Here is a 26,137-nt window from a genome sequence, read left to right on the forward strand (position 1 = left end):
TTAACGGCCAGTTTTTACTGGCATCTCCTTGCCTTCGTACCTCATCTCTCCCGGTTGGACTTCGCTCTCCGGGACCACTTTTGGCCCACCGTCACGCTCCACGAGCCTGCCTCCATGGGCGCTCTGGTAAACATTCACGTCGTACGTAAATTTCACCAGCAGATGGTACACATGGACAGTTTTTGTCTGTCCATGCCGACGCGCACGACCAATGGCCTGGGTCATCCCGGAATCGTATTCGTTCCGGGTAGAGGCAATCAAGGGCGACAAGAAGACGACGTGGTTTGCGCAGCGGAGGTTCCTGAATCAGTTAGCAATCACGTGTCGACCAACTTCCAATGACAAGAGAAACTACTTACTGCTCAGCAGCCATTGGGCTGCCAAGTTCGAAAAGCAAAGCCTTGGGCTTTTCTTTTTCCAACAGTCATTGCCAGTAAAACTCGATCTCCATTTCTGTCTTGTCGTTGGAGAGAGAAACCGGACGGAGGGCGAAGAGTGCATCCAACCAAGCCGCGCGAAGGTCCTGTCGAAGACAGATCATATTGACAGTCTACCAGTACCCGAATGCCAAAAGCAATGGTGAAGAGTTATGATCAACACCTCTGACAAGCATCCTTTGTCGGGTCGGACTTCGCTGTCGGACTTCGCTGTCGGGGACCACTTTCAGCACACCGTCACGCTCCACGAGCCTGCCTCCGTGGGCGCTCTGGTAGACATTGACGTCGTACGTGATGAAGGTGTTACTCGCTCATGGGGCTGACACAGGTTGTCTCGCCTCCCTAGAAAGGCGACACAAGGGCTTGGACTCAGCGCGCAGCAGGAAGATCGTGCGAGCACCGATGTGGTGAAGCAGAAGATGTATCGCCGCGCCAGGCCGCATTCGACTCGAGTGATCCAGGGTCACCTCGAGCGGGACCCCCCGCACCTCAAGCGGAATCCCCCGAGTCCGACCAACAGCCTCATCGTCAGTTCCAGCCTGATTGAATACGTGGGGCGGGAATAGTTCGAGTGCGAAATGCGGAGTTTGCTGAATCAGAAGAGGGCTATGAGTCCGATGCAGAAGCAATAGCGGAGGGAATGCAGATAAGCCACACCACGGAGCAACCAGATGAACCACCTCCCCCGCCGATCTCTCCGCCAGCCAGTGGTTTGTCCGAATGGCAGGTGGTCAATCGTCATGATTCTAACAGAAGGTCAGACAAAGAGAGCGACCCAAGGCAACGTAGCAAGGGCCTGCGACGGTTCCGATCTGGCCAACCGGACACCCCATTGGTCGGGCTCTCTTCGGTTCATGGAAAAGGCGTGGGTGGTCTGGATATGCCAGTCTTAACTCCCAAGTGAAGAGGCGTGGAGATGGGGAAGAGTGGATTCCATGTAATTCTCCGTCTTACATTTCACGCTGAAGCTTGAAGCACGAGTGGTGGTGTTTTGCTTCTTGGGTACAACGGCACCTTCGATGGAAGATACTGCTGCATCAATATCATAGCGGGCAGGTCACTTGTCGGTGCCGCATCTCTTCGGCATCTCTGGTGGCTTCTGCACAAGATCGTTGTCAGCCAGGCCAGTGTGGGACATGGCAAGGCAGGTATGTTGGATGGAGGCCGCGAGCTTTGTTGATTGACGCGTGCTTCCAACCTTCTGGTAAAGGGAAGCACAATATGGATAATGTCAAGGAAGATAAAACAAACGATAAGATGCGAGAGAAAGGATGGCCAAAGCGATGAACAACGATAGTTGGAAAGGTCAAGAATGAAAGGAGAAGAGGCACCAGGACAGAGAATTTATAGCTTCGAAGGAGATGGGACGATCACGGGCCTTCGGTGATGCCCGTGACATCACGAGCTTTCGATCACGGGTCTCCATAGCAATGGGAAACGAGGCTATTCCCACATCCATTTTGGGGAAAGGGCGGGATTGATTGATAGAACAGCGCGATACCGCTTCAAAAGGCCCGAATACCCTCGACCTAATTACCAGCTGACGTCCTATCTTCGCTATATTCCCTTGATCATGTCTATAACCTCCGGAAAAATGTTGCTGCGGCTCCGACTACTAACAAGAGATCATAGTACTCGAGTTTTTCTATCCATACAGCGTAACAGCCCAGGTTTGGTCAAAGGGATAGGGTAACTGCCGTGCGGCGCCGGCCCGTGCCGGATTAGGGTCACGTGTGCATGTGACCCAATACTCGTTTGCACACTTTGCACCGCTGCCTCCCTGTGCCTACTTTCATGTTTGTTCAGGCTTCTGATGGATTGCATCTGGCCCAGCCAAATTGAATCCGTTTTGGCTTCAGTCCTTCACAGATACAACATTGGCATTTGACAGTGCCCGCTCTGGAGTGAAATATGAATGCATTCTCCGCTCAAGACATGCGGAGGCAAGAGAGTGCAGATGGGGCTGGAACTCAGGAAGTGGATCAGAGTGATCTCAACCGAGTCCATCCCGGGCGAGGCCCAGTTCCATGATCGTGAGAAAGGCCATATTTGATTGGGGTGCATTCCACGGCGGGGTTTCAAGGTTGAATCCATCAGAACATCAGAAAGCCACCACGCCGTGACCGCCCAGGCGGAATTATCTCCAGATGCCCGCTACCATGCTATTGCTGTTAATATACCTAGCACCAAAGCGAAACACACTAGGTATGAAGGTAGATCCATGCCGCGATTAGAGAGTAAATGCATTCACATTCGGGCATTCTTGAAAGGTGACCGATTTCTTCACCACGCATCAGTATACAGTAGTGTAGGTAATTATTGGTCGAGGCTTTTTTACAATGCCAACACTAGACAATGCATTCCATCCAGTCTCTGATCTGCTGTTGTGGCTTTGAGCGGTCTAAGTAGTTAGAGGGAACTGTACCATACTTAGGTAACCACCTGGAACAAGAGCGATCAAGCTCCCATCTTGGCCATATGATCTAGGATATACTGATCTGGGTCCCAAGAGAGAAGCCTTGTCTCATTCTCCTGAAGCTTCAAATCCACATATTTAACCATGATTTCCTTTTCTTCAGGTTCCAAGAGATGAAGTCTTTTCTTCCATACATCGCATATGTTGTCGTCAGATGTACTGGACCCGAAGAATCGCTGATCGATCTTGTTCCAATAGATGGCGTCAAAGGCGATATTGTTCCTTGCAGCATACATGATCCAAAAGTCTCCGCTCTTCCAGCTATGTCGCATCCGACTAGAGAGTCGCTGGCTTTCTTTGAGTCGTTCGTTTCGAGTCTGGTACGCGTCCTCTTCGCAAGACATCATTGCCTGAAGGAGGATCTGAAGCCGTTTCTCATACTGTGCACATCAGTCGTCAAGGCCTTTGGTCCAATATTCCGGCTTTTCGAGAAGAAGCCACCAGGGTGGAGCATGAGTAAATTCAACTGGGGCGGTATACCTGAACTCCCAATCCATTACCCCAACGACCTTTTCAGCTTTATCGACCATGACATTCTGTGGTCGGAAGTCGTCGCACCAAACTGGAAATGGGCCATGCTCATGAGACATCCATCTGTCCCTAAGCGCCCGATCTCGGACAAGTTTCCGAAATAAGAACCTAGCAACAAACTTACGCCGGCAGTCGTCGGCCGAGTCTATAGCATCGCTCCTTTGGTGTTCGAGGTGTGAAATATGTAGCTCTGCTAGGGCTTCAAAGTACAACGACGCTCTGTCGTACGTCACGGTGGGGATTTTCGATCGAGGTAGCGTGCCTAGACGCACAATTTCATTCATAGACATGGATAATGGCCGATACGCCACTTCCCAGGCCGATTTGCCGGTTTGTTTCAGAGACCCAGTCCAGTTCAAAGATAGTGTAGAGAGAGAAAAGACAATATTGGCTAGTTCTCTATAGGCAGATTTTAGTTTTGTGGTGCTGATATCCGGTTGAGCTCTGGACGTTGTTCTGGTTGGCGCCCCGGCGTCTCGAGAAGATCAGATATGCTTCTCTCGTGGTCAATATAGCCCATGATTATAAAGGGACCCAAATTTGAGGGGCGGGATGACATGCGATGGTGACGAGACGGGCATGTCTTGGGAGAAAATTGGTGAATTTTGCCCGGAGGTGTAGTGCGGATGATTGGTAACGTTAGAGACAGCGGGAGTTTGATGGGCTGAGCGGGTTCCAGTGGCAATCACGTCACAATTCCTGCCTGTGTGGTTATTATTCGTCGTGAAACGTGAACGAGGGGTTCCTGTTAGGTTACAATGACCTTGGGATATCTTATCTTCACCGCTCCACTGTCGAAATTCCGCTGATCTTCGGTCTTTGTACATACGTGGTGAGTACTACTTGCATCCTGAAAGCTCCTTTCGGAAAGTCCCATGTACACGCGGTCTTCCTCCATTACTATTAAACATTATATATACAAATTCCAACCAGTGGCATATCAGGAGGCAACCTGAACACCTTGCGGATTATGGAATATGTCCTTGGGATCTAATTCCTCCTTCAGCTCTTCCAATCTTGGAAGATTGCTACGCCAGTATGCATGCTGGGCATCGGGCATCCTAGGATCTGGGCAACCGAGATATGCGCGTGCCGCGCTCTCTGGCACAGCCTGAGCTAGAATATCATAAAGACCATCGGTGAATTTGTATGTGGTCCGGGAGATCGGTCCAAGCGGGTTGGCTACGAAGACTTGGACCCAGAAAAGCACATCGCGGTGACCATAGGCCGTGGCATCCTCAGGCACGGCGTTGATGGCTCCACCCTCCAGACTGAGCGTGACAAACCAGGCCAAGGTGCCGGCGTTGGTCTTGTGGATGTAATCAAAGAATTCCTCGATAGCAGAATCAGGAACAAGCGTGTCCGGGGTGAATCCGAGGGATTTGGCATAGAACCAGGTCGGCGAGTCTCCGACCAGTCTCAGAATGGTATCTTCTAGGCCATGACCAATCATACCCAGCCAGTCCGTCAGGACTAGCACGGTACCGGGCTCGCTTGTGGGGAATTTCTTCTCAAGCTCGAGCGCGTCGTACTGCTCTTTGGAGCCGAAGAAGATACCCTCAAGGATAATCTGGCCGTCGAAGATGATCAAATTGGAGTAAAACTGCCAGGTGAGGTTCTCCTGGGCTATGAACGCCTGCCAATCTTTGACGAGCTTCGCCTTCTCATGAGGAGTTCCCAGGTTGAACGTGAACGAATACTGAACAGCGAGCCCGGGTGCCTCCTCCGTGCGCACTTTGAACTCCGTGACGATCCCGAAGCTAGCAGCAGCACCTTTGATAGCGAAGAAAATATCCTGGTTCTGAGTATCCGATGCCCGCACAATACTCGAGTTGGCCAACACCACCTCGACTTCCTCGACATGGTCAAGCGCCAGACCCCACTGACGCGCTGTCGGACCCAATCCGCCTATCGTCAGGTGGCCACCTGTCCGAATAGTCGGACAAATACCGTGTGACATTGCTCTGTTGCCTGAATTATATAGCTCGATGTCGAGGTCGCCGAGGGAGGTTCCGGGACCGATGGTAGCGACGTGGGTCGATTCGTCCATGGAGAATTGCGAGAAGTGCTTCATATCGATCACGATGGCACCGCTTTGTCCTCCAATGCCTAAAGAAGGTACTGAGTCAGTGGATTGCATGCCAGGTAGCTCCACCAGTATCATCAGAGCCATACCATAATTGCCAAAACTGTGACCTCCACTGCGAGCCTGCACCTTGTAGTCGAACTCAGTGGCACATTTGAGCACAGAAGCTATCTCGTCCGCTGATTGAGGGTACGTGACTGCCGCCGGGGTGACCGGGATATTCAAGTTATATGGCTCGACCGCTGTAGCTTGGTAAAGAAGCTGATCCTGAAACGCGACATAAGCCGCATTACCCCCAACGGCGGATATCAGACAGTCACGTCCAGCGGCAATGCTGGTGGTGTTTCCCATGGTGAAAGGGCCGGGCCAAAGACGTGCTTCGTAAGAGATACGAAGAAAAGAAGGGACTCCATTTGGAAGACGACCCCTTTAGGGGTAAGGCAGCCCGAGAAGTTTTTGCTTTTTGAGCTGCGACATACTGATTGGTCAGAGCTGGTTGTCCCTGGTCTATGCGCTGCGTGTCGAATGATTGGGGAATTCGTAGGGGAGTCGGTCAAAGCGAGATCGACTTGGGGTCACCCAATAGGGGGAATTGCCCCACCGTTACCCGGGTTACGGGATGCCACGGTAAGCAAACGGAATACTAGATCACTGAACTCAGTCTGACCATCACGACAGAATGCCCTAGCAGAGTGGGATCCGAGTAGACCGACAGATTGGTATAGATATGGCAGCAAATCAGATCTTCGAGCTTCATCGTACGGAGTAGTACAAAAGCGCACGGCAAACATGACAAACACAAAGCTAAAACGAACGTCATTTACCCCTGGGTCCTGCCCGGGCCCTGGCCCCCTGGCCCCCTTGCGACCAGGGGTACACACACCGTTCCTCCGGGCGTTAGGCATCACAGAACCCCTCCACGTAGCCCTGCAGAACTTCAATAATCAGACATGCTCTCACACACTGCTTTTCTGCCCATAATGTCGCTTGAGGTCAGTGTCTATACCAAAAGGAATTTCCTCCCTGGTTAACACATATGACACAATACCTATCTTGCGCTAGACAATTTATTTTCTGCCGTATTAACAACCAGGTATCCCGAAGGCCCAAGAGCCGATTTGATAGATTCGGTGCAGAACCCAGTCTGAGGCTCTGAGAAGTCTCCGAAAAGGATCTTTACACCCAAGCGGCCAAGCCTGCAATGAAGACCCGATCGCAGCTAAATCTTTATTGATAACCCCAAATTGAAGACCAGCGACGCTCTTGGTACAAGGCCATGGTAGAGAAATGATTGCGCGTATTGAAAAGCTCTATTCTGTGAGAAACATCGTCCCTCCTCAATTATTGTTGATATACTAACAAGTTTTCAAGGCAGCGAATTACGAAGACAGCGTCGATTGGACCACGAGGAATCATCAATCAAGCCCATAATCCAAGTGTACTTTCCGGGGGAAACCCAGGTTGGACGACCGTACATTGGCTAGGCATAATATCTTTTTATATTTCCGGAAAAGTCCTGCTTGGGGACTGTGCTGTGCAAATGGGATGGCATCATCACGTCTATGGAGAGTGCCAGCTATCAGTCCAGAACCTACCCGGCTTTAACGGGAAATTGGGTGCATGGGTATATGTGCTTCCATGGAAATTGGAATTATCCGGCACAAGAGCCACAAGTCGTGGCATGTACGCAAATGTCAAGCTTTTGAAATCGTCCATTGATAGCCCGAGGATTGCTGACACTGCTTCACACAAATTTGGCAGTTTGAGATCGTCGAGCCTTTGGGACTCTTTGAAAGAGTAGATGTTTGATTCCCTTGACGGCCTTGTTTGCATCGGATGCTGATAGTTTAGGATGAAGGTTAACAAACAATACCTGGTGACACCCTGCCTTGAACCGAATTACTGACGGGAGACGAATTGCACTTGAGATAAAGTTACCCACCGTTGGACAGCAAAGGCCGAACATGGTCCTTGGTTATTGGCCCACTCTCTGTGAATGCCCTTCCTCAGCCTCTGGGTCGACTCGAGGGCTCATTTTCATCTTCTGGATCATCGTCCGCAAGGTTCCGCCCCTCGCCGTCTTCACTTTGTCGGCTTTTCGTGAGCTCTGATTCATGGTCAGCATGTTTCCCAGGTCAACTGTATCGGTATTACAAACCTTTTAGGGTCTCCGTGGGAACTGTGGGCTCTCTAGCATTTTCAACGAGGTCGGCACACATAAATCCAAGCAGAATGTCCATATTCTTGTTTGCGACTTTGTTAGTCGAAAAGTCAAGAAGGTCGGTCTTCTTGATGACTAGAACTTGCGCGGTGCAATGGGCTTCGATTACTCGGGCCTTCATTTGCCCGAAGATCGTGATAGCCATAACCTATATTATAATTAATATATATCAGCTTTCATATAAGGGTATCTTAGATCTGTACTCACTGGAATAGTGTTGTACTCTAAGCAATCCTCGCCTTCTAGTCGTGTGATCATAGTTGCGGCAAGGATCATCACCTCTGCCCGGGTCAGCGTTTCGCTAGGTTCTTGTTCAATCAAGGTGAGGATTAGAGTGTGTGGGGGTCTTCCTTCAGGATATAGCAACTCCTTCGGCACAAAGGCAGCGGCCGGCGAGCATAGCATCGATCCCCAAATAGATGGGTAGAATCTATCGGCGATAACCGATGGCACAATAGTGCTACTGCGTAATGCACATCAATACACCAATTTCGTGTCGCAATGCGGCTTAATATCTTACCTCTTCACCCATTTTGACAATCCCTAAGATTTGGGGGGGATTCACCATGTCCCTGGTCGAACTCTCGGCGGAACTGGAAGAACATCCGCTCCAGGCCCAAAAAGACAAACCAGACCTGGGAATGAAGGCTCCGAACTAAAGGATCATTTTTGGCGTTCTCCCATCCATCAGTGATTTCCCTCAGGTCTGCCGTGACTTTAGGGTCGGTTTCACAAACATCGGGAACCCATGCAGCACCCTGTGGTTCAAAGAAAATCGGACTGGAGGGATCGGAAGCTGGGGTCTCAAGGTGTTTTCCATCCTCATCTAGCTCAAGAGGTTGACAATCGATGCCAAGAAATACGTAGGAGGTAGGGTGTATATTCGCGGAATGGTAAAGTTCGACGTTCCTATAAATGTTTTCGATATTGGCGATGACTTGGCTACGGGCTTGGAGGTTGGCCGCAGCCCGTTCCCCGGCACCAAAACCCAACGTAGGGGAACTGGTAGACATAACGATTAAATGGGAGCTGTAAAGCAAAATGAGAGTTGGTTGAAGAATCAAGAGATGGTATGGTTGAGAATCTTTTGGGTGAACAATGACCAGGTGAAGTGTAATATACGCCGTCTCCGACTCTCCATATGGCTCGTTCCACTCCCCAGATATTGTTAACAGTGTGGCTGCCTGAGGCCTACATAAAATCAACATCTTCCAGTGAAAAATAATGCTCTCCGGGTTGGAAATATCCAGGATCTATAACAGCAAAGAGCCCGGGATGATCATCTGGTGAATAAACTAGGCATTAATAACCTCTATATATACCTTTCTTCGTTTCTAGTCGCTGTCGCAATGCTCTCACCGTGAGTGTATAATACTCTCAGCTGTGCATGGCCTCGTAGCGTTCGCGGGAGACCTGGGCTGCCTGGGCATTGTGACCAATAACCTGCATTCGGTGGCAATCGAATTCGCGATAACCGTCAACCTAAGCGTTTCCTGTTTTCAGCTATGTTCGATGCTTGATGTTGGACAACGTGGACATAGATACTAGAAAATCCGTGGCAGTTGACTCTAATCAGGACGGATCACGCTCTTGCTCACCAAACATAATCGTGATTTGAAGAAACGAGTCTTTTGTCTCTAATTTCTGTTGTTTTGTTGTTTTTGTTTTCAATTGCTACAGAAACCCAAGCACCAGGTTCATACACGGGGTGAGAGAAGTGTTTCCACTTGGACAGCATTATGAGTTTTATCAAGCAATATAATCCATTCATATCGACAATTCATGACGCTTAAATCACGATAAAATGCAATATGACGATTACTCCTAGTGACACTCAATTTCTCCTCTCCACCAAAGCTGAGCTAAATGCACACTACGTCCGCGTGAACAACATTTCCATGAAATTCTCAAACATATTAATCACTTGCCTAAAGCTTCTCAAAGACCTCCACAGCAGCCTTAGCAGTAGAAGTCGCACTAGCAGGGTTCTGGCCAGTTACAAGACGACCATCAACGACATGGAAGTCATCCCAAATACCAACAGAGCGCTCATCTAGCAATGAAAAAGTCAGTAAACCCCCAAAAATTCTCCAATGCAAAGCTGAAACTCACACTTGGCACCAAGACGAGCAGCAAGCTCCTCACAAAGCTCAACATTCCAACTCTTCAAATCACCAATGATACCCATAGTATTCTCAGCCTCGGTAGTAAACCCAGTAATACGACGACCTTGAATAACAGGCTTCCCTGTCTCACGATCAAGGATATTGGCAAAGATAGCTGGACCGTGACAAACAGAAGCAACAACTCCACCACTGGCCCAGACCTGCTCAGCGACCTTCTGCAGCGAAGTCGCAGTCGGGTAATCGATCAGAGCGGCGTGGCCGGCGGAGGCATAGAAAAGGCCATACTGCGATGGGTCCAGGTCGGCCGCTTTGGGCATATTATCCAGCTTCTTGCGGAAGTCGCTGTTGACGTCGTTCCAGGTTTTCAAGTCGTCGCCGTTGAGGAAGTCGGGTTTTTGGGATAGGCAGTCGGCGGTGTAGGTGCCTGTTTCGGAGGCGAGGTCGACTTCAAAGCCGGCAGCTACCAGGACGTTGTAGGGGTGCAGGGCTTCGGTGATGAAGAGGCCTGTCGTTTCGTTGTGAAGAGTGGCTTTGGCCGAGGTAATGGCGATGAGGGCTTTGCGAGCGGGAGACATTTTGAAAGGAAATTGAGTTGGTATTAAAATTGAGTTGTTTTCGATTGTCGGGATTGATGCAGCGATGCTAATGATGTTAATTCTGGAACTGGCAGATCGTCTGGTATTTATATCCGTCGACTTGGGGGGATTTGTATAGTGTCGCCCGGTCTGCATGAACTCCGCAACTCCGCAGCTCGGACACCCGCAGCACTCCGCAACTCCGCAACTCCGCCAATCCGTCATGAGTCGCTGTTTCAAGACTGGTGGAATGCCAGTTAGGTGGTCACCAATTTTGAGACTCCGCAACTCCGCGCCATGGATGATTTCAAGGAAATTTCATATTTATAATTTGTTCTTGCAGGATTGGTCATTATGTTTCCGAGTAAAAGGTCGGATCCTCAGATCTCCGATTGGAATTGAAACAAATTGTCAGCTTCTGGCCAGAGCGCGTCCAGATTGTTCCAGAAATCCACATCAACCGCCATGTCAAACAAACTCAAATCTGGTGCCAGGGCATTTGTGTATGAGCTCGAGGAAGCCTCGAATGAGAGACCCTGCGGTATACTCATAGAATCATCCATGGAGATAGTTTGGACGCCATTCAAAGGATCACGCTGGGACTGATTATGCTTTGCCAGGAAGTCAACCTTGGCACATAGATCTCGCATAATTTTGGCCGCATTAGCCGCAACAGAGAACTTGGCACCAAAGTTGTCAAACACATCGACTGCAAGGTCGATTGCATTCCTAGCTTCGGTGGCTAATAGTGCATCTGGGTACACCATGACAAAGCCAATCAATGTCATAGCTGCATTCCATTGGCAGTGGAAGGCCTCATGCCACCCGTCGAGAATGGAAGTTTCTGCAAGAACCTGTTGCGTAATCTTCGATAGCATGATAGCATGGGAAGCACAGCGCATAGCGATCTCCTCCGCTGGAGATCCTGGCGAAGGCTTCGAAGAGAAGGAGATCAATGGTCGGTATAGATTGACGCTGAGATGGTGGTATGAGTGTTCGAGGAGAACGCGCTGCCGCTGTAGCCAGAGTGGTGCGAACTGCTCGAATAACAGGCGTGTGCCATCCGTCGAAAGAGGCATGCCGTTATTTTGACGCTTCAACTTTAGAGATTCTGGTACAGCGTTGCTCCATTCTTGCAGCTTCTGGATATGTGGAAACAGAACGTCCGCGCTAGATTCGAGGGCATGACGATCATCCCATATCGTCTGGCCATTCCGCAAGTGAAGCTCTTGATCATAGAAGCTCGTGTAGGCAGCTCGTGCTCTGATGTATAGCTCAGTCTGGTGGAGGTTATAGCTCAGCCAGGTGGAATTGTTGCCAATAGGTGCAAAAGTGGATCCCGACATTCTTGCAGCCTCCAAGCTGTCACTTGGGAGGGAAGGCATGGCATGAGAATCACGCAGCACGAAAGGACGACCGAGCTTCATTCCGGCTTTGCTATCCATAAGATAGACCGCCCACCATAAGCGTCTCCGCATTTCGCGGTCTTGCTCAGGCATGCTCGGCGAGGGGTCCAAATGGAGGCCCAAAGCGTAAGCGGTGCGCACAGCTTGGCCGATTGAATTGTCCAACATATTGTGGAAAGATCCGCCGCACAGATAGACCGCGCAGAGTACATGACATTGTAGTGTTGAAAGGGAGGGACTTTCGAGCTCGTATGTGAGCAGTGTCTGCCCACGCCAAAAGTGCCATCGACCGGCAACTGAAGCATCATTACCTTCTACAAGAAATCCTTGGGCATCTGAGGGGAGAGCTGAAATAGCATGTTGCATACACATGGCAATGACGACATCGACGAGGGCGGATGGTTTTCGTTCTTTGTCACCAGACACCCATAGAGACTGGTAATGCTTCTTGAACTGGGTTTCATCCAATATTGGGAACAATGAGGTGTGATATGTGTGCCAGAAAAAGTTGATAAAATACTCCTCTTGTATCGGGCTTAAATAGACACCGGAAGAAAGTTTCCCTGTCGAGACCAGCCTACGTACTGGGTCTATGTCGGGGCCTTCTGGTCTGTCCAGCAATTTGTTGTCGCTGGCCGAGATGGGCAACAGATTGTTGGGAGAATGTGTCTGTTGGAGATTGAGACTCAGATATACACTGAGGCGCTGGATGAAAGAATGTAGTGATGACGGGCCAAGCCATGTATCGTTGGATGATCGCGCAGGGCGAAGCTGTATGCCGCCCCAGTATTTTTTCAAATTTCCCGAGTCACAAATTTCAGAGTTCCTCGGTGAAAAGGCAAGAGGTGGCGACGGGGAAGACCCTGTTGGTGTGGGAAGATCATTGGTCTCATGGGACCGCTGCTCCAGTTTCGCTTCTAGCTGCTGGACTTTCTGCTTCAGCCGCTCAATCTCCTCAGAGGCTTGCGTGAGCGTAGATGCTTTGGGCGCTCCACTGTTGCTGCATATTCGGTCTGCTGTTGTACAGTTTGAACAAGGGATTCTGTTGTCGCACTTCCTGCGTCGGAGTCGGCATTCATCGCATGCCCTAGCCACCTGCACCCGCTTATGGCGCCGGGATGCCACTTGACGTCCCGGAGGCCCAGTCGTCGAACCGCTCGGTCGGGTAGTCATGGGTAACCACTGGATAAGCTGGGCGACTGAAACAATACCAAGCTGTTGACGACAGGCAGTGATTACTATTTTGTCGTCATGAAATTGAAGCCGACATAACGTTACCTCAGCATGCTCAGACCAAACATGATTGGCTGGTAATATGAGATCACATGACACACTTGTTAACCAAGTTTGGTTCGCCGCGTGGATGGTTGGGTGGAAGTTGGTGACGTGTTGTTGTTCTGACAGTCACGTGGTCGAGAGGTCGTGTTTTTTCTGTTCTCTCATCTCCCCTCTTTCCCTTCTTTCTTTTCCTTTCTTCCACAGCTTCCATATCTTGTCGAGTATGACTCTGTTCATCTTTTCAGAATTGGCTGCGTCACAGACTGACTCTCCATTCTGTCCACATACTCAGACCACATGCCGGTAAAGCAAGCCCGCATGAGGGAGATGGCTTCTCAAGCCCTTTCCCCGTTCCCCCTCGGCCCAAACAACACCAAATCCAATGCCTTCCACGATATCGAGAATGCGCGTGAGCTCCATCGTTGATCCGATTTTCTCCGTTTTATCGAGACATATCTAAGGCCAGAGATGGCCCCGAACAGCAAAGTCATAAAGTACATCCACGGACCAGGCGACCTGAGGCCGACTCACACCTCATTGGCGATGAGACAGGTCTTCAGGGTGTCTTCAATCGTTCGATGGGATATATCGTTGGGACAGTTCTCAAGGCCCAGTCACTCGATGAAGAATTTGCGGATTTCAAGTGTCTTGGAAACACTTATGCCAACACGCCTGATAGCATCCTGGTGGCCTCTAGCCACGGTCACAAAAATCCTTCAAGGCGACAATCTGCATCGACTCTCCGGAGAATCGTGGGCGGCTAAGCAGCAGGCAGCGCTGCATTCGCTACAGTCGACATTCTCTGCCTGAACAATCTGGCGCATCCATTTTCGGGCAATTATTGGAATAGTGTCCGTATTTATCACAACCGTAACAACGAATGCTTGAAAGGTCTAGTGGACTTCTTCTGCTTTGCCCTTGTGCGCTGGCAATAGAGGAGGCGCTTTGTTGGGTCGACGATGCCCTCTTCTCTCTCTGCTGTAGAGCACGAGCTTGACAAGCCAGATCATGACTCAATCAATGCAGACAAATGGATCAATCTGAGCATGCAAGTCCAGGCATGGCTACACTGTGGCTTGGACCCAGAAATCACAAAAGGCATGACATCATCCAGCGAGCGAGCGACTTACGACTATATGCACATCTGTAAAAGGCAGATGATTGGAGAGGCATACGGAGCGCTAGGTACGGCCATGAAAGGATGCTCGGTTGCGCGGAATATTGCGTCTCTCGCCGGATTCTCTCCAATCGCGTGAAGAAGGGTGTGCACCGTCGACCTACCAGGGCTACAATCGACGAATTTGTCCCTGAGACCGACCAGTCTGTCGAGTCTCGTATGATCGAGGCCTGCGAAGCGGCTCAATGCGAAGTGAATTTTGCTGAGGTTAGGATTTGTCTCGCGTTTAGCCGCTCGCAGGCCTTGATCATACGAGTTTCGACGGATTGGTCGGTCTCAGGCACAGATTCGTCAATTGTAGCTCTGGTAGGTCGAGGGCGCACACCCTTCTTCATGCGATTGTAGAGGGTCCGGCGAGAGACTCGACATTGACGCGCAATCTTGCTGAGATTCGGCTTTTTCTCGCGTTTGGCCTGATGGTTGTTGGGGAGCCAAGGGTTCCTTATGCGTACGAACATGGGATGAGCGAGGCGTATGAGGAGGAAACCATCCTTCGCTATTTGCTTGCCCGGCCGATCAATTAAATGAAGGATCTCAACTGCAAGTATGGGTTTGTTAGTAATAGTACCTATTGTGAAACGGGATTCCTTCGACAGGAATTCATCGAAGGTAGGTGGCTCATCGATTACTCCCCACTCCCCAGTCATTCGAGCAGATACTTCCTATGTCACGACGGACCTGGGCGTTCCCCTGGCTACACCAGTTCTATCAACCAGACAATGCTTCCTTGCTGTTGCGGCTCTAGCACAGGGGCAAGGGCCTGTGTACAATACAACATCAAGGCCAGAATGGGTTGCCCAAATGAAATGACATTGCGACTACAAGTCCCCCATTCCCACCCTGCTCCCTCGCGCTACGTCCTGTATTCTTAGCCGACTATAGCTGTTCTTAAATTGATTCTTCATCTCTCCACCTCTAGAGCGGATCCATAGCGTGCGGAGTGTAGTGCGGAGATTAGCCTGTGGAAAGCGTGATCTGATTATCAACCTGAAGTAATAACAAGTCGACAAGGTTTTAAAGAAACACGAGGTTGATGTGTCTGGTTCCTCAAGCTGCCCCAGTGCGGCTTGGGCCGCTTGGCGGCGCTCGCGAAGATGTTTGGTTGCTACTTAACCTAACCTACCGTCCTACCCCCCGTGCTCCCTGCAGGTTCGCGCTCTGGACATGTATTTAGCTGTGGGTAGGTTCCAGCAGCTTGTCACAACCCAACTCACACGGCGCCCCTTTTTACATCTCGATATCAGATTCACCAAGGGGTACACGAAGCTTTAATCATAGTTACGCATTGTACGACAAGGACTCGGCTGTTTATTGGAAGCAGCCTCAACCAATGGACCCTGTCAGGGAGTCAATCAAGCAGGTTGATAAAAATACATGGCTCATTGGTACCCTTATTCTCCATCGTTCCAGCGGACATTCTGATACTGCAACGTGGTACGATCGGGATGACGACCTAAGTTACACCCTCACCGATGCGCCCGATCCTGCGCCCCCCTTCGTGCCGCTGCCTCCAGATCATCCAAGCATTGTTCTAGTGTACGACGCTGGGAACCGCTCAGCTGTCTGGTCCTTAGGAAACAGTGCTTTCTGTAAGGTCAAAGTACGAGTCGATGATACAACTCGGGAAGCTACTACACTAGGGTTTGTTCAGAAACAACAACCTGGCTTTGATACACCCAATATTCTGCACCAAGCGGAACATGACGGTCGTTCATACCTTTTCCTCAGCAGAGTGCCAGGCCGAACCCTCGCAAATGCGTGGCCAACTCTAGATGAGAAATGGAAACGTCACTACGTGAACGCCGTGGTGGAAATCTGCGAAACTCTTGCGTGCTGGAAAGGCGATACGATTGGGGGCGTGGATGGAAAAAACGTACCTGAGCAGTATCTCATCAAGTACGGGGCTGACTACAACTATCGTGCTGAGAATCTTCTACAAGCATGTCAGTCGATGGGTATGGACTGCTCCGAATTTGTTTTTTATCATGCCGACCTGGGCCCTGGTAATATTATTGTGGAAGATATCCCCGACACTGGATCTGTTGGTATCATCGACTGGGAGACTGCTGGATACTTTCCTAGAGGATGGATTCGAACAAAGTTTCGAATAAGCAGTGGATTGGATCTTCCAAGTTCTGTGGAAGAAGAGCACTGGTGGCGGTGGGAAGTTCAGGAGTCACTTGGGGTACGTGGATTCGAGGACTTTTCGAAGGAATGGGAGTGTTGGTGGTATTGATGGTCTCAGAGTCAATATATCGGTACATATCGTTTGTGTCACATGGTGCTCGTATCTCATGGACGGAATGCTTAGCCTTTTGAGTGGTTTTCACCCTATCCACGCCATAAAACTGTTGCATCCTTTCCCGAGAAACGAATTATGCTGACACAAACCATGATTGGGCAGGCTGCAACGTAGATTGAAGCGTTCAGAGCCATAGCTCTTATCATCTTTCAATTCATTTGGTTTGTTGAGATCTGGCACTGCTAAGGACAAAATGTAACTGCAAATTGCACCTATTCAACTAGGGTTAGGTTGAATAACACGGCTAATATGAACCTCGTGGTTTCTCTTGATTCCAGCAGCACCAGCCGAACGACATGGATTGAATGCGCCCACATTATCCCGTTTTCCCTTGCATCGTGGAGAACGGAATCTGACCCTCGTACTCGTAGGTAGCCTGTTCTTCGCTCAGCGGTCTATCCACATTTGTAGCGTGTTTTTGAACTCTCTGGGGGCTTGTTTTGGAATCTGGAAACGCTGCGAGAGTCTGCTGGTCGTTGATGACACGGGAACCGAGGACCCCTAGTGTTGTTGCGGCTAACATAGAAGAAATATCGGTGCTACCATCCCTTGCTAGCATGGAGTGTCCTCCTAGATCACGAAGCGCCTTTTCAATATGATGCGCTGCGCCAGATGCATGAAAGATATGCGCAACAGTTGCATGAACCTTGAGAAGCTCGGGATTTGGAAGATCGTATCTTTCGTCATACGAATTAAATACAACAGTTCGAGGGAGGAGTTCTTGCGGTAGACGTAGTCGTGAGCGGTAGTTCTGAATGCGGTATCTGTGGGGCTTTGAGGTCGCTTCAAACGAGAAACCGAAACGCCCAAAGTGCCGGTGCAGGAAATTCGACATGGTCATCGCGTTTTTAGTATCGTTGATATTCTCGCGGGTGAAATTGAGGGACTGAATGGCAGGGAAATGCCGGATAAGGTTTGTCCATATAATATCCTTGGCATAACCTTCAGATTCCGATTTCCACGATGCAAGGGAAGACGGGATGATGTGGATGCATCCAGTGTATGTTGTGGGGCTGGTGCTGCTGGCATCAAGAGATTCTTCATCGAAGAGTCCAGTCACAACACATTTGTAGCCATCATGGGCAAGGCACTCTTGCTTGAGCCGGGCTTCCCTTGCCATCGGCCCAGTTTCTTCGGAAACGAATTGTCAATGGACTCTTCCATTCCGAGAAGCGGGGAGATACTAGGAGTCGAGTGCAGCCATCGCATTGGTGCCGCCAGGCCGTTAATCAACAACTGCGCATGGTCATGCAGTTGTTGATCCGTTTCGAGTGACTGGAGATCATGGAGGAAATTCACCCTCCCATCTGGCGGAAGGTGGGTGTAGAATGCTCCTAATATCGCAACTGTCTTATCACCGAAGCCGATGGGTTGATATGCATAAACTTTCTGCATGTTGTAGCGAATTCCTTGATAGCAGATATTGTCAGAGAGAAAGATGGCCTTGACGAGACAGCTTGAAGAAGAGGCGATCGGAGCTCATGTAGAAAGAGAGAATATGCCTATTTGGGTTTAGCTTCCGCGCCAGAAGTGCCAGGCGGCCAGGCCGCCACCGGCCCACCGCACTCCACCCGACTCCACTTCTGGCACTTCTGGCGCGGGAGCTAAACCCAAATGGGTATATTCTCTCTTTCTACATAGGCTGTGGAGTGTGGTAGCCTCTTTCTTCCAGCTCTCTCCACAAGCTCTAGTCCACAAGCTATCTCGCCAAGCTCTCTCAGACTTCAAGCTTATCTTTCTCTCTCACAATTTCAATATCAGCTAACAAAAGATTCGCTGCAATGGAGAAACTCGATACATACCAGCCTATCGGCCGCGACGATAAGACTGTGCAGATATTACGAGCATTCCACGCCCACCATCCGGCAGATGGGAGGGTCAATTTCCTTCATGATTTCCAGTCACTTCAGACCAACGAGCAACTGCATGATTATGCTCAGTCATTGATCAACGGCCTGGTGGCACCATTGCGATGGCTGCGCTCGACACCCACGATTTCCCCACGCCTCGGAATGGAGGAGTCCATCGAAAACATCGATTCCGAGTCAACGGAGCCGATGGCAAGAGAATCCCGACTCAAAAGAGAGTGTCTTGCCCGTGATGACCAGAGATGTGTTGTGACTGGGGACGTAGATAGGAATTCTCCTGGTGCTCACGACATGTCTTACTGGGCAGACACCGAATGCGTCCATATAATCCCATTTTCCCTGGCGTCGTGGAAATCGGAGTACAAGGGCCATGTCAAGGACATTATATGGGCAAATCTCATCCGGCATTTCCCTGCTATTCAGTCGCTCAATTTCACCCGCGAGAACATCAACGATACCAAAAACGCCATAACCATGTCGGGTTTTCTGCACCGACCATTTGGGTGTTTCGATTTCTCGTTTGAAGAAACCTCCAAGCCGCACACATACCGTCTCCAAAACTACGCCCCAAATCTAGGTTGGCTAGCAAGATTCCTGCCTGCAACGGTTGAGTTCAATTCGTATGACGAAAGATACGACCTGCCAAGTCCCGAGCTCCTCAAGGTTCACGCAATTATTGCGCGAATCTTCCACGCTTCTGGTGCAGCGGAGTCTATTGAAAAGGCACTTCGTGATCTAGGAGAGCACTCCATGCTAACAAGGGATGGTAGCACCGATATTTCTTCTATGTTGGCGGCGACAACACTAGGTGTCCTCGGTTCCCGCGCCACCAATGACCAGCCGACCTGCGCAGCGTTCCCATATTCCGAAACAAATCCCCAGGGCACTCAAAGGAATGTTACACATGTGGATAGGCCGCCGAGCGAGAAAAACAGTCTAGCTACGAGAAACAAACACGTCTTTAGCTATCTTCCAAGAAACCACTTGTGAACCAGCACTGGACCTCGTGCACTTAGCATTCCCATTAACAGCAGCACAACAGTCAGCCTTGAACAAAGCTCCCTTCTAACACAGTATCCGTATATACTCGAAGATCTGATTCGAACGTAGTAAATTTTTGTTGCCGAAATTCGCCAGTTGCTTGTTTCCAACACTGCTAGTCAGTCCCCGCTCTCCCCCCCCCCCCCACTACCCCCGGGGTCTAATTTGCGTTGCTTTTGCTCGCCTGGCCTCATTTAACCTTGGAACCCCATGGGCTATGCTTAATCATAATACGTCTGTCTCTAAAACTGTGCTAGTGCCAGCAAGTCTATTACCTATTGAACCCTCAACGCCAAAATATCACTCTAAGTGAAGAGACGCGTGACCTTCAACTTTGTCCAGCGCATCCGTAACGCGAGATCCTTCTCCATCAAATAACAGCCCGTCATAAGCTGCCGCGCCTATAACACAGCCAATGACAGGTGCGAAAAGAGGAACAACGAAATAGTAGTTGGCCGCCGTGAACACTTCTCGGCCATAGAGGATTGCAGAGAACAATCTCGGGCCAAAGTCTCTAGCTGGGTTAATAGCCTAATACAATTAGTACAACTGTCTGGCCTGATAGCTTGGTGAACATACGTAGCCAGTCTGCCAGCCTAACGCAGCTCCGATCATAAGCAACAACAGAAAGACAGCAAGCTGCGGGGCCGGAAACCGATCGGCATTTCTCGGGTTCGAGATGGTCAGCAGGCCGAACATCAGCACCGCCGAGCCCAGCCCCTCAGAAAACACAGCCTCCCAGTTCGACTCAAAAAAGGAAGCGGGGTAAGTCGAAAAGATACCCGCGGAGTGGTGGCCCAGCGGGCTCAAGATTGAGCCACCGGGAATGGTGTATTCCGGATCCCAGGCTAAGATGGCCGAGCGGTAGTTGGTGTATACAATGGCAGCCCCGGTGAATCCGCCCAGGAACTGTGCTGCTAGCTTGGCTGGAATTTGTCCCCACTGTCCTTCGGTTGGACGTACAAGAGCGAGGCAAATGGTCACGGCCGGATTGATGGTTGGGCTGGGATCAGACAGATAGCCAGAGAGACATACGGCAGAAGCCCAGGCCAGGTTGATGGACAGCCAGGTGCCGTACTGGTACTCGGACAGCAGGCATTGAGCAACGACTCCATCCCCGATTACGATTAGGAGGGCAGTCCCTAGAAATTCAGCCGTATATGGCATCAAAGCACGACGGGATATCATTGTGAATATGATATTGAACTGGAGTCCAACAAGGTGGGAGGCCAGCCCTAGGAAACTGCCTCGTTTCGAGTGTTTGTTTACCTGACTGTGGGCTGTGACGTCATACTGCTTCAATCTCGGATATGCCTAATGCGGTATCCCGATCCTCCTGACAAACAATGTAGGTGTAGTGAACCTGTTGCTGTCAGTGTCTTCCTCGTGGCAGGACTATTCCCATAATTGAAGCAGGACACGCAATCAAGTTGATTATCCTAAGATGATTCTACACAGTGCATTTGAATCGTGTCAACCGATGACAAAGACAGTAAAGTACGGGCTTCACCTGGGCATATGCTCATTGCTCACCACGCAACTACAAGTTACAACTTGGGGCTAGTGTCATGTGCTGCACGTCTTTTTTAAGCTCAGCGGCTTTATCATGGGCGGGGCGATGATTACACTTTTGCTGCGACCTGATTATTATCATTTTTGCTAGCAGAGTGGTTAAGTATGGACATGGTACAATTCCCTCTACTAGGTAGTTTCATGACAGTTGTGCGCTTCTTCAGAATGTACTGGATGAATGAAAGGGTCCTCTAATTTCCTTACCAGCTTGGAAAGGACTGAAGCCAAAACGGATTCAATTTGGCTGGGCCAGATGCAATCCATCAGAAGCCTGAACAAACATGAAAGTAGGCACAGGGAGGGAGCGGTGCAACGTGTGCAAACGAGTATTGGGTCACATGCACACGTGACCCTAATCCGGCACGGGCCGGCGCCGCACGGCAGTTACCCTATGCCTTTGACCAAACCTGGGCTGTTACGCTGTATGGATAGAAAAACTCGGGTACTAGTTATGATCTCTTGTTAGTAGTCGGAGCCGTAGCAACATTTTTCCGGAGGTTATAGACATGACCAAGGGAATATAGCGAAGATAGGACGTCACCTGGTAATTAGGTCGAGGGTATTCGACCTTCGGACCTGTTGAGGCGGTATTGCGCTGTTCCCCTTTCCCCAAAATGGCACGTGGGAATAGCCTCGTTTCCCATTGCTATGAAAGGCGGTGACCAAAGGCCCGTGACTAAAGGCTCGTGACCGATCGTCCCGCCTCTCAAAGCTACTTAACTCTCTGTCCTGGTGCCTCTTCTCCTTTCATTCTTGACCTTTCCAACCATCGTTGTTCATCGCTTTGGCCATCCTTTCTCTCGCATCTTATCGTTTGTTTTATCTTCCTTGACATTATCCATATTGTGCTTCCCTTTACCAGAAGGTTGGAAGCACGCGTCAATCAACAAAGCTCGCGGCCTCCATCCAACATACCTGCCTTGCCATGTCCCACACTGGCCTGGCTGACAACGATCTTGTGCAGAAGCCACCAGAGATGCCGAAGAGATGCGGCACCGACAAGTGACCTGCCCGCTATGATATTGATGCAGCAGTATCTTCCATCGAAGGTGCCGTTGTACCCAAGAAGCAAAACACCACCACTCGTGCTTCAAGCTTCAGCGTGAAATGTAAGACGGAGAATTACATGGAATCCACTCTTCCCCATCTCCACGCCTCTTCACTTGGGAGTTAAGACTGGCATATCCAGACCACCCACGCCTTTTCCATGAACCGAAGAGAGCCCGACCAATGGGGTGTCCGGTTGGCCAGATCGGAACCGTCGCAGGCCCTTGCTACGTTGCCTTGGGTCGCTCTCTTTGTCTGACCTTCTGTTAGAATCATGACGATTGACCACCTGCCATTCGGACAAACCACTGGCTGGCGGAGAGATCGGCGGGGGAGGTGGTTCATCTGGTTGCTCCGTGGTGTGGCTTATCTGCATTCCCTCCGCTATTGCTTCTGCATCGGACTCATAGCCCTCTTCTGATTCAGCAAACTCCGCATTTCGCACTCGAACTATTCCCGCCCCACGTATTCAATCAGGCTGGAACTGACGATGAGGCTGTTGGTCGGACTCGGGGGATTCCGCTTGAGGTGCGGGGGTCCCGCTCGAGGTGACCCTGGATCACTCGAGTCGAATGCGGCCTGGCGCGGCGATACATCTTCTGCTTCACCACATCGGTGCTCGCACGATCTTCCTGCTGCGCGCTGAGTCCAAGCCCTTGTGTCGCCTTTCTAGGGAGGCGAGACAACCTGTGTCAGCCCCATGAGCGAGTAACACCTTCATCACGTACGACGTCAATGTCTACCAGAGCGCCCACGGAGGCAGGCTCGTGGAGCGTGACGGTGTGCTGAAAGTGGTCCCCGACAGCGAAGTCCGACAGCGAAGTCCGACCCGACAAAGGATGCTTGTCAGAGGTGTTGATCATAACTCTTCACCATTGCTTTTGGCATTCGGGTACTGGTAGACTGTCAATATGATCTGTCTTCGACAGGACCTTCGCGCGGCTTGGTTGGATGCACTCTTCGCCCTCCGTCCGGTTTCTCTCTCCAACGACAAGACAGAAATGGAGATCGAGTTTTACTGGCAATGACTGTTGGAAAAAGAAAAGCCCAAGGCTTCGCTTCTGGAACTTGGCAGCTCAATGGCTGCTGAGTTGTAAGTAATTTCTCTTGTCATTGGAAGTTGGTCGACACGTGATTGCTAACTGATTCAGGAACCTGCAATGTGCCAACGGCCAACCACGTCATCTTCCTATCGCCGTTGATTGCCTCAACCCAGAGGGACTACAATTCCGGGATGACCCAGGCCATTGGTCGTGCGCGTCGGTATGGACAGACAAGAACAGTCCATGTGTACCATCTGCTGGTGAAATTCACATCCAACAAGCAGCTTCGGGATTGAGCCCGGACGCAGCGGCTGCTTCCACCCCTGCGTCCTCTACGCACTATGCTTCACCGCACTCGCATGCAGACCCCCGCAGCCCCAGTGCGCTTCCAAGTGGTTTGCCCAGTGGCTTACCCAGTGTTCCACCGCTAGGGCTGCCGCCGGCTAAGCGCCAGCGACTTACCGTCCAGGAGTTGAGTTGATAACATGTTTTATGTTGATTAGCGTTTATGAGCGGCGCCAGGATCCTATTGATACATATTGCGCAAGTTTTTTGTACCAGGCCTGCCGACAGCTGGAAAGTGTGGGCGCCAGCCCACTGGACGACTGTTGGAAACTCGCTTTGCGCATTTCCGACCAGTCACCCTCGGAATAGAAAAATATGGACTATAACAAAAGAAATGAACAAAAACAGAAAAATGAGTACGCAACTACAATATGAAAATTTTACGACACCGACACCTCTTCATGCAGTGATGGCCCCCTCATACTTCGCAGAGTGAATACCAGAAAAGCCTCTGAAAGCCATGACGGCAATATCCGGAGCCCAGTGATAGCCTTCCGTAGATCTAGTTGGTCTCGATAAGAGCTGTTTTTAGAAGACAGGCACCGGTATCTCGTGCTATTCTCTCGTAAACCATCCGACGTGAAGATCTTTGGATCTCCAGTCTGTCTTGCATTGACTAGTCACTCTCACTCGCACTCACAATCTCACTCTCGACCTCACTCTCAACCTCACTCTCGACCTCACTCTCAGCCCAGCTCACAATCCCACCCTCAAATCCGCTCTGAACCTCACTCTCACTATCACTATCGTTCAGAGGCCTCAAGGCCCACACCCGGGGGTCGTGTTCGATGTCATCTGGACTGCGGACAAATGGAACAGTTGCTTCAATTCCCTCGACCTCCTTCAGTGAAGATGACCCAGACTTGAAAAGGGCCAACAACCCCTTCATATGTTTATCGTGTTCTGGGTTCTTGCCCTTGCGGTATCCCCGCACGCACAAATATTCCAGCGAATCCGGCAAACAATCTATCAAGCGTAGATCCTCATACCCCTCAGGTAGTAGCCACCGGTCGAAGGTGATGCCCTTGGCGAAGTACAAGAGCATATCTATTCCCAAACTCAACCTTTTCAAGGCCACAAAGTCTTTCAGGGTGCCATGTTGCTTTTGTACTAGCGAAAGAAATTTGGCACGTGCCTTGTCTGGATAGGGGCCATAATTGCTATCATCATCTTGCAGAGCGTATTCCCTCCTATCCACGTCTCCGATGTCAAGTAAATTAAATTGGCATGCGACGTCAACGTCCAGGATTTCAAGGGTGTCTTTGTGCCGGCACATCGCTCTGAAAAATGTCCTGGGATTGAACGGTGTGTCCCAACTTAGGATGCCTCCAGCATAATATATGAATTCCCTGAGAACCTTGAACGAAGATATCAGGACCGCAAGCGGTAGAGCTTCAAGGGACGAACAATCAATGGCCATTCTGCTGATATTAGAGTATCCAACTCTGAAATCATGCTCGGTGTATCTTTCCTCCTCCACGATGTCAGCGTTGACAGATTCAATAGACAAGAGGCTATCCAGGTAACGCAAAGAGTCGAAGAAGTTCATTTGCATGAAAGACCGCTCACCAGCCTCCCAGAACCACAATTTTTGGTAGACCAGATCAACATCGTGGAGAAGGCGGAGATACGGCTTGCTCTCGGGACTAGCGTTGGCCTCGGTGAGAAACTGTGCAAGCGGGAACTGCCAGTCACCGTCAATGGGAGATGGAAAGGCCATCGACGTGAGGTTTGGCGATACCACAATCAACATGATAGTCAATGCTTGACAGATGAATGTACCGGGACGGTTCCGCTGTCTGTTTCTCGGGTTAAAACCCGTCCAAATATTGGAGGCCAGACAGTGTACTCACCCATCCAGATAACGTCCCTCCTTCGTAATCCTCTGCATGAGCATATTGACGACTTGCTCCTCTTTTGATCCTGTAAAGCCGGCCTTTCTGACTGTTTTCCGCACGAGATCCATCTCCTCGTTGCTCAGGTCTCGTTGGTATTTGACCTCTTTGTAAACCAAATCCGTGGTTTCTGGTACCAAACATTCGATACGCCGCACGTATTGGCCCAAAATAGGAGATTTTAGAATGTTCATGAGCAATTCAAAGACATTGTCAATATGTCCTTCTTCGGAGTACACAATGATTTGTTCATATTTCTGGCGCGCTCGCATGTCGCACATAACGTGGAGTTTGCGGCATTGGATTGAAAGAGCAGCTACATCGCGGTTGGACAGCAGATATGAGATAATCTGCTGAAGGATTTCATATGGCAGATCAAGGAATGGCATTGTTCCATGTCTATTGTCGTCTGAGATCTGCGTGGTGGTGTCAATGGGGAAATTGTGCATTTCAAGGGGCGGCTTCGATGAGGACTGATTCAGGCACCGAAATTGTTGCCTGAAAGCATTCTTGGCATTATGAAGGTTCACCGTCCACGTGCTACTCACCATACAGTATGACTATGATGGTGCTAATACTGTGGTACAGTCGTAGTCAGTTCTGAGTTAACTTATGATATAATATATCGGTATTACTATTTGGTTGTATGATAAGTGATAACCCTCAGACCCTGGGCTGACGCCGTCAATTTCTTCTCCGGAAATATAATCA

The 26,137-nt window shown here is 50.2% G+C and overlaps 14 protein-coding genes across 14 annotated transcripts; 4 read left to right on the forward strand and 10 right to left on the reverse strand.

The window, feature by feature from the left end:
• Positions 1-373, reverse strand: N7515_008160 (uncharacterized protein; the record flags this gene model as incomplete). The annotated part of the gene is made up of 2 exons (XM_056668904.1): positions 1-301; positions 360-373. The coding sequence occupies 2 exons, from the start codon at positions 371-373 to the stop codon at positions 1-3; spliced, it is 315 nt and encodes a 104-aa protein (XP_056518734.1).
• Positions 374-2,894: 2,521 nt separating this feature from the next.
• N7515_008161 (uncharacterized protein) lies at positions 2,895-4,025 on the reverse strand (the record flags this gene model as incomplete). Its single annotated transcript, XM_056668905.1, has 3 exons — positions 2,895-3,293; positions 3,414-3,843; positions 3,979-4,025. The coding sequence occupies 3 exons, from the start codon at positions 4,023-4,025 to the stop codon at positions 2,895-2,897; spliced, it is 876 nt and encodes a 291-aa protein (XP_056518735.1).
• A 359-nt stretch (positions 4,026-4,384) lies between these two features.
• N7515_008162 (FAD-binding oxidoreductase) lies at positions 4,385-5,881 on the reverse strand (the record flags this gene model as incomplete). Its single annotated transcript, XM_056668906.1, has 1 exon — positions 4,385-5,881. One exon carries the CDS (start codon positions 5,879-5,881, stop codon positions 4,385-4,387), a length of 1,497 nt encoding a protein of 498 aa, XP_056518736.1.
• A 1,655-nt stretch (positions 5,882-7,536) lies between these two features.
• On the reverse strand, positions 7,537-8,764 carry N7515_008163 (uncharacterized protein; the record flags this gene model as incomplete). The annotated part of the gene is made up of 4 exons (XM_056668907.1): positions 7,537-7,637; positions 7,689-7,899; positions 7,959-8,214; positions 8,280-8,764. 4 exons carry the CDS (start codon positions 8,762-8,764, stop codon positions 7,537-7,539), a joined length of 1,053 nt encoding a protein of 350 aa, XP_056518737.1.
• An 896-nt stretch (positions 8,765-9,660) lies between these two features.
• N7515_008164 (ThiJ/PfpI) lies at positions 9,661-10,452 on the reverse strand (the record flags this gene model as incomplete). Its single annotated transcript, XM_056668908.1, has 2 exons — positions 9,661-9,804; positions 9,864-10,452. The coding sequence occupies 2 exons, from the start codon at positions 10,450-10,452 to the stop codon at positions 9,680-9,682; spliced, it is 714 nt and encodes a 237-aa protein (XP_056518738.1). The 3' UTR covers positions 9,661-9,679.
• A 380-nt stretch (positions 10,453-10,832) lies between these two features.
• On the reverse strand, positions 10,833-13,031 carry N7515_008165 (Zn(II)2Cys6 transcription factor; the record flags this gene model as incomplete). Its single annotated transcript, XM_056668909.1, has 1 exon — positions 10,833-13,031. One exon carries the CDS (start codon positions 13,029-13,031, stop codon positions 10,833-10,835), a length of 2,199 nt encoding a protein of 732 aa, XP_056518739.1.
• A 402-nt stretch (positions 13,032-13,433) lies between these two features.
• On the forward strand, positions 13,434-13,900 carry N7515_008166 (uncharacterized protein; the record flags this gene model as incomplete). Its single annotated transcript, XM_056668910.1, has 2 exons — positions 13,434-13,545; positions 13,605-13,900. The coding sequence occupies 2 exons, from the start codon at positions 13,434-13,436 to the stop codon at positions 13,898-13,900; spliced, it is 408 nt and encodes a 135-aa protein (XP_056518740.1).
• A 595-nt stretch (positions 13,901-14,495) lies between these two features.
• On the reverse strand, positions 14,496-14,771 carry N7515_008167 (uncharacterized protein; the record flags this gene model as incomplete). Its single annotated transcript, XM_056668911.1, has 1 exon — positions 14,496-14,771. The coding sequence occupies one exon, from the start codon at positions 14,769-14,771 to the stop codon at positions 14,496-14,498; it is 276 nt and encodes a 91-aa protein (XP_056518741.1).
• Positions 14,772-15,643: 872 nt separating this feature from the next.
• Positions 15,644-16,549, forward strand: N7515_008168 (uncharacterized protein; the record flags this gene model as incomplete). The annotated part of the gene is made up of 1 exon (XM_056668912.1): positions 15,644-16,549. One exon carries the CDS (start codon positions 15,644-15,646, stop codon positions 16,547-16,549), a length of 906 nt encoding a protein of 301 aa, XP_056518742.1.
• Positions 16,550-16,931: 382 nt separating this feature from the next.
• On the reverse strand, positions 16,932-18,010 carry N7515_008169 (HNH endonuclease signature motif containing protein; the record flags this gene model as incomplete). Its single annotated transcript, XM_056668913.1, has 2 exons — positions 16,932-17,746; positions 17,800-18,010. 2 exons carry the CDS (start codon positions 18,008-18,010, stop codon positions 16,932-16,934), a joined length of 1,026 nt encoding a protein of 341 aa, XP_056518743.1.
• Positions 18,011-18,396: 386 nt separating this feature from the next.
• N7515_008170 (HNH endonuclease signature motif containing protein) lies at positions 18,397-19,473 on the forward strand (the record flags this gene model as incomplete). The annotated part of the gene is made up of 1 exon (XM_056668914.1): positions 18,397-19,473. The coding sequence occupies one exon, from the start codon at positions 18,397-18,399 to the stop codon at positions 19,471-19,473; it is 1,077 nt and encodes a 358-aa protein (XP_056518744.1).
• Positions 19,474-19,824: 351 nt separating this feature from the next.
• N7515_008171 (uncharacterized protein) lies at positions 19,825-20,712 on the reverse strand (the record flags this gene model as incomplete). The annotated part of the gene is made up of 2 exons (XM_056668915.1): positions 19,825-20,055; positions 20,104-20,712. 2 exons carry the CDS (start codon positions 20,710-20,712, stop codon positions 19,825-19,827), a joined length of 840 nt encoding a protein of 279 aa, XP_056518745.1.
• Positions 20,713-23,222: 2,510 nt separating this feature from the next.
• Positions 23,223-23,667, forward strand: N7515_008172 (uncharacterized protein; the record flags this gene model as incomplete). Its single annotated transcript, XM_056668916.1, has 2 exons — positions 23,223-23,236; positions 23,295-23,667. The coding sequence occupies 2 exons, from the start codon at positions 23,223-23,225 to the stop codon at positions 23,665-23,667; spliced, it is 387 nt and encodes a 128-aa protein (XP_056518746.1).
• Positions 23,668-24,147: 480 nt separating this feature from the next.
• Positions 24,148-25,875, reverse strand: N7515_008173 (uncharacterized protein; the record flags this gene model as incomplete). Its single annotated transcript, XM_056668917.1, has 2 exons — positions 24,148-25,330; positions 25,385-25,875. The coding sequence occupies 2 exons, from the start codon at positions 25,873-25,875 to the stop codon at positions 24,148-24,150; spliced, it is 1,674 nt and encodes a 557-aa protein (XP_056518747.1).
• Positions 25,876-26,137: the final 262 nt, after the last annotated feature.

This window comes from Penicillium bovifimosum, assembly GCF_028826915.1.
Source record: "Penicillium bovifimosum strain IBT 22155 chromosome Unknown utg000006l_segment0_segment0, whole genome shotgun sequence".
NCBI lineage: Eukaryota > Fungi > Ascomycota > Eurotiomycetes > Eurotiales > Aspergillaceae > Penicillium > Penicillium bovifimosum.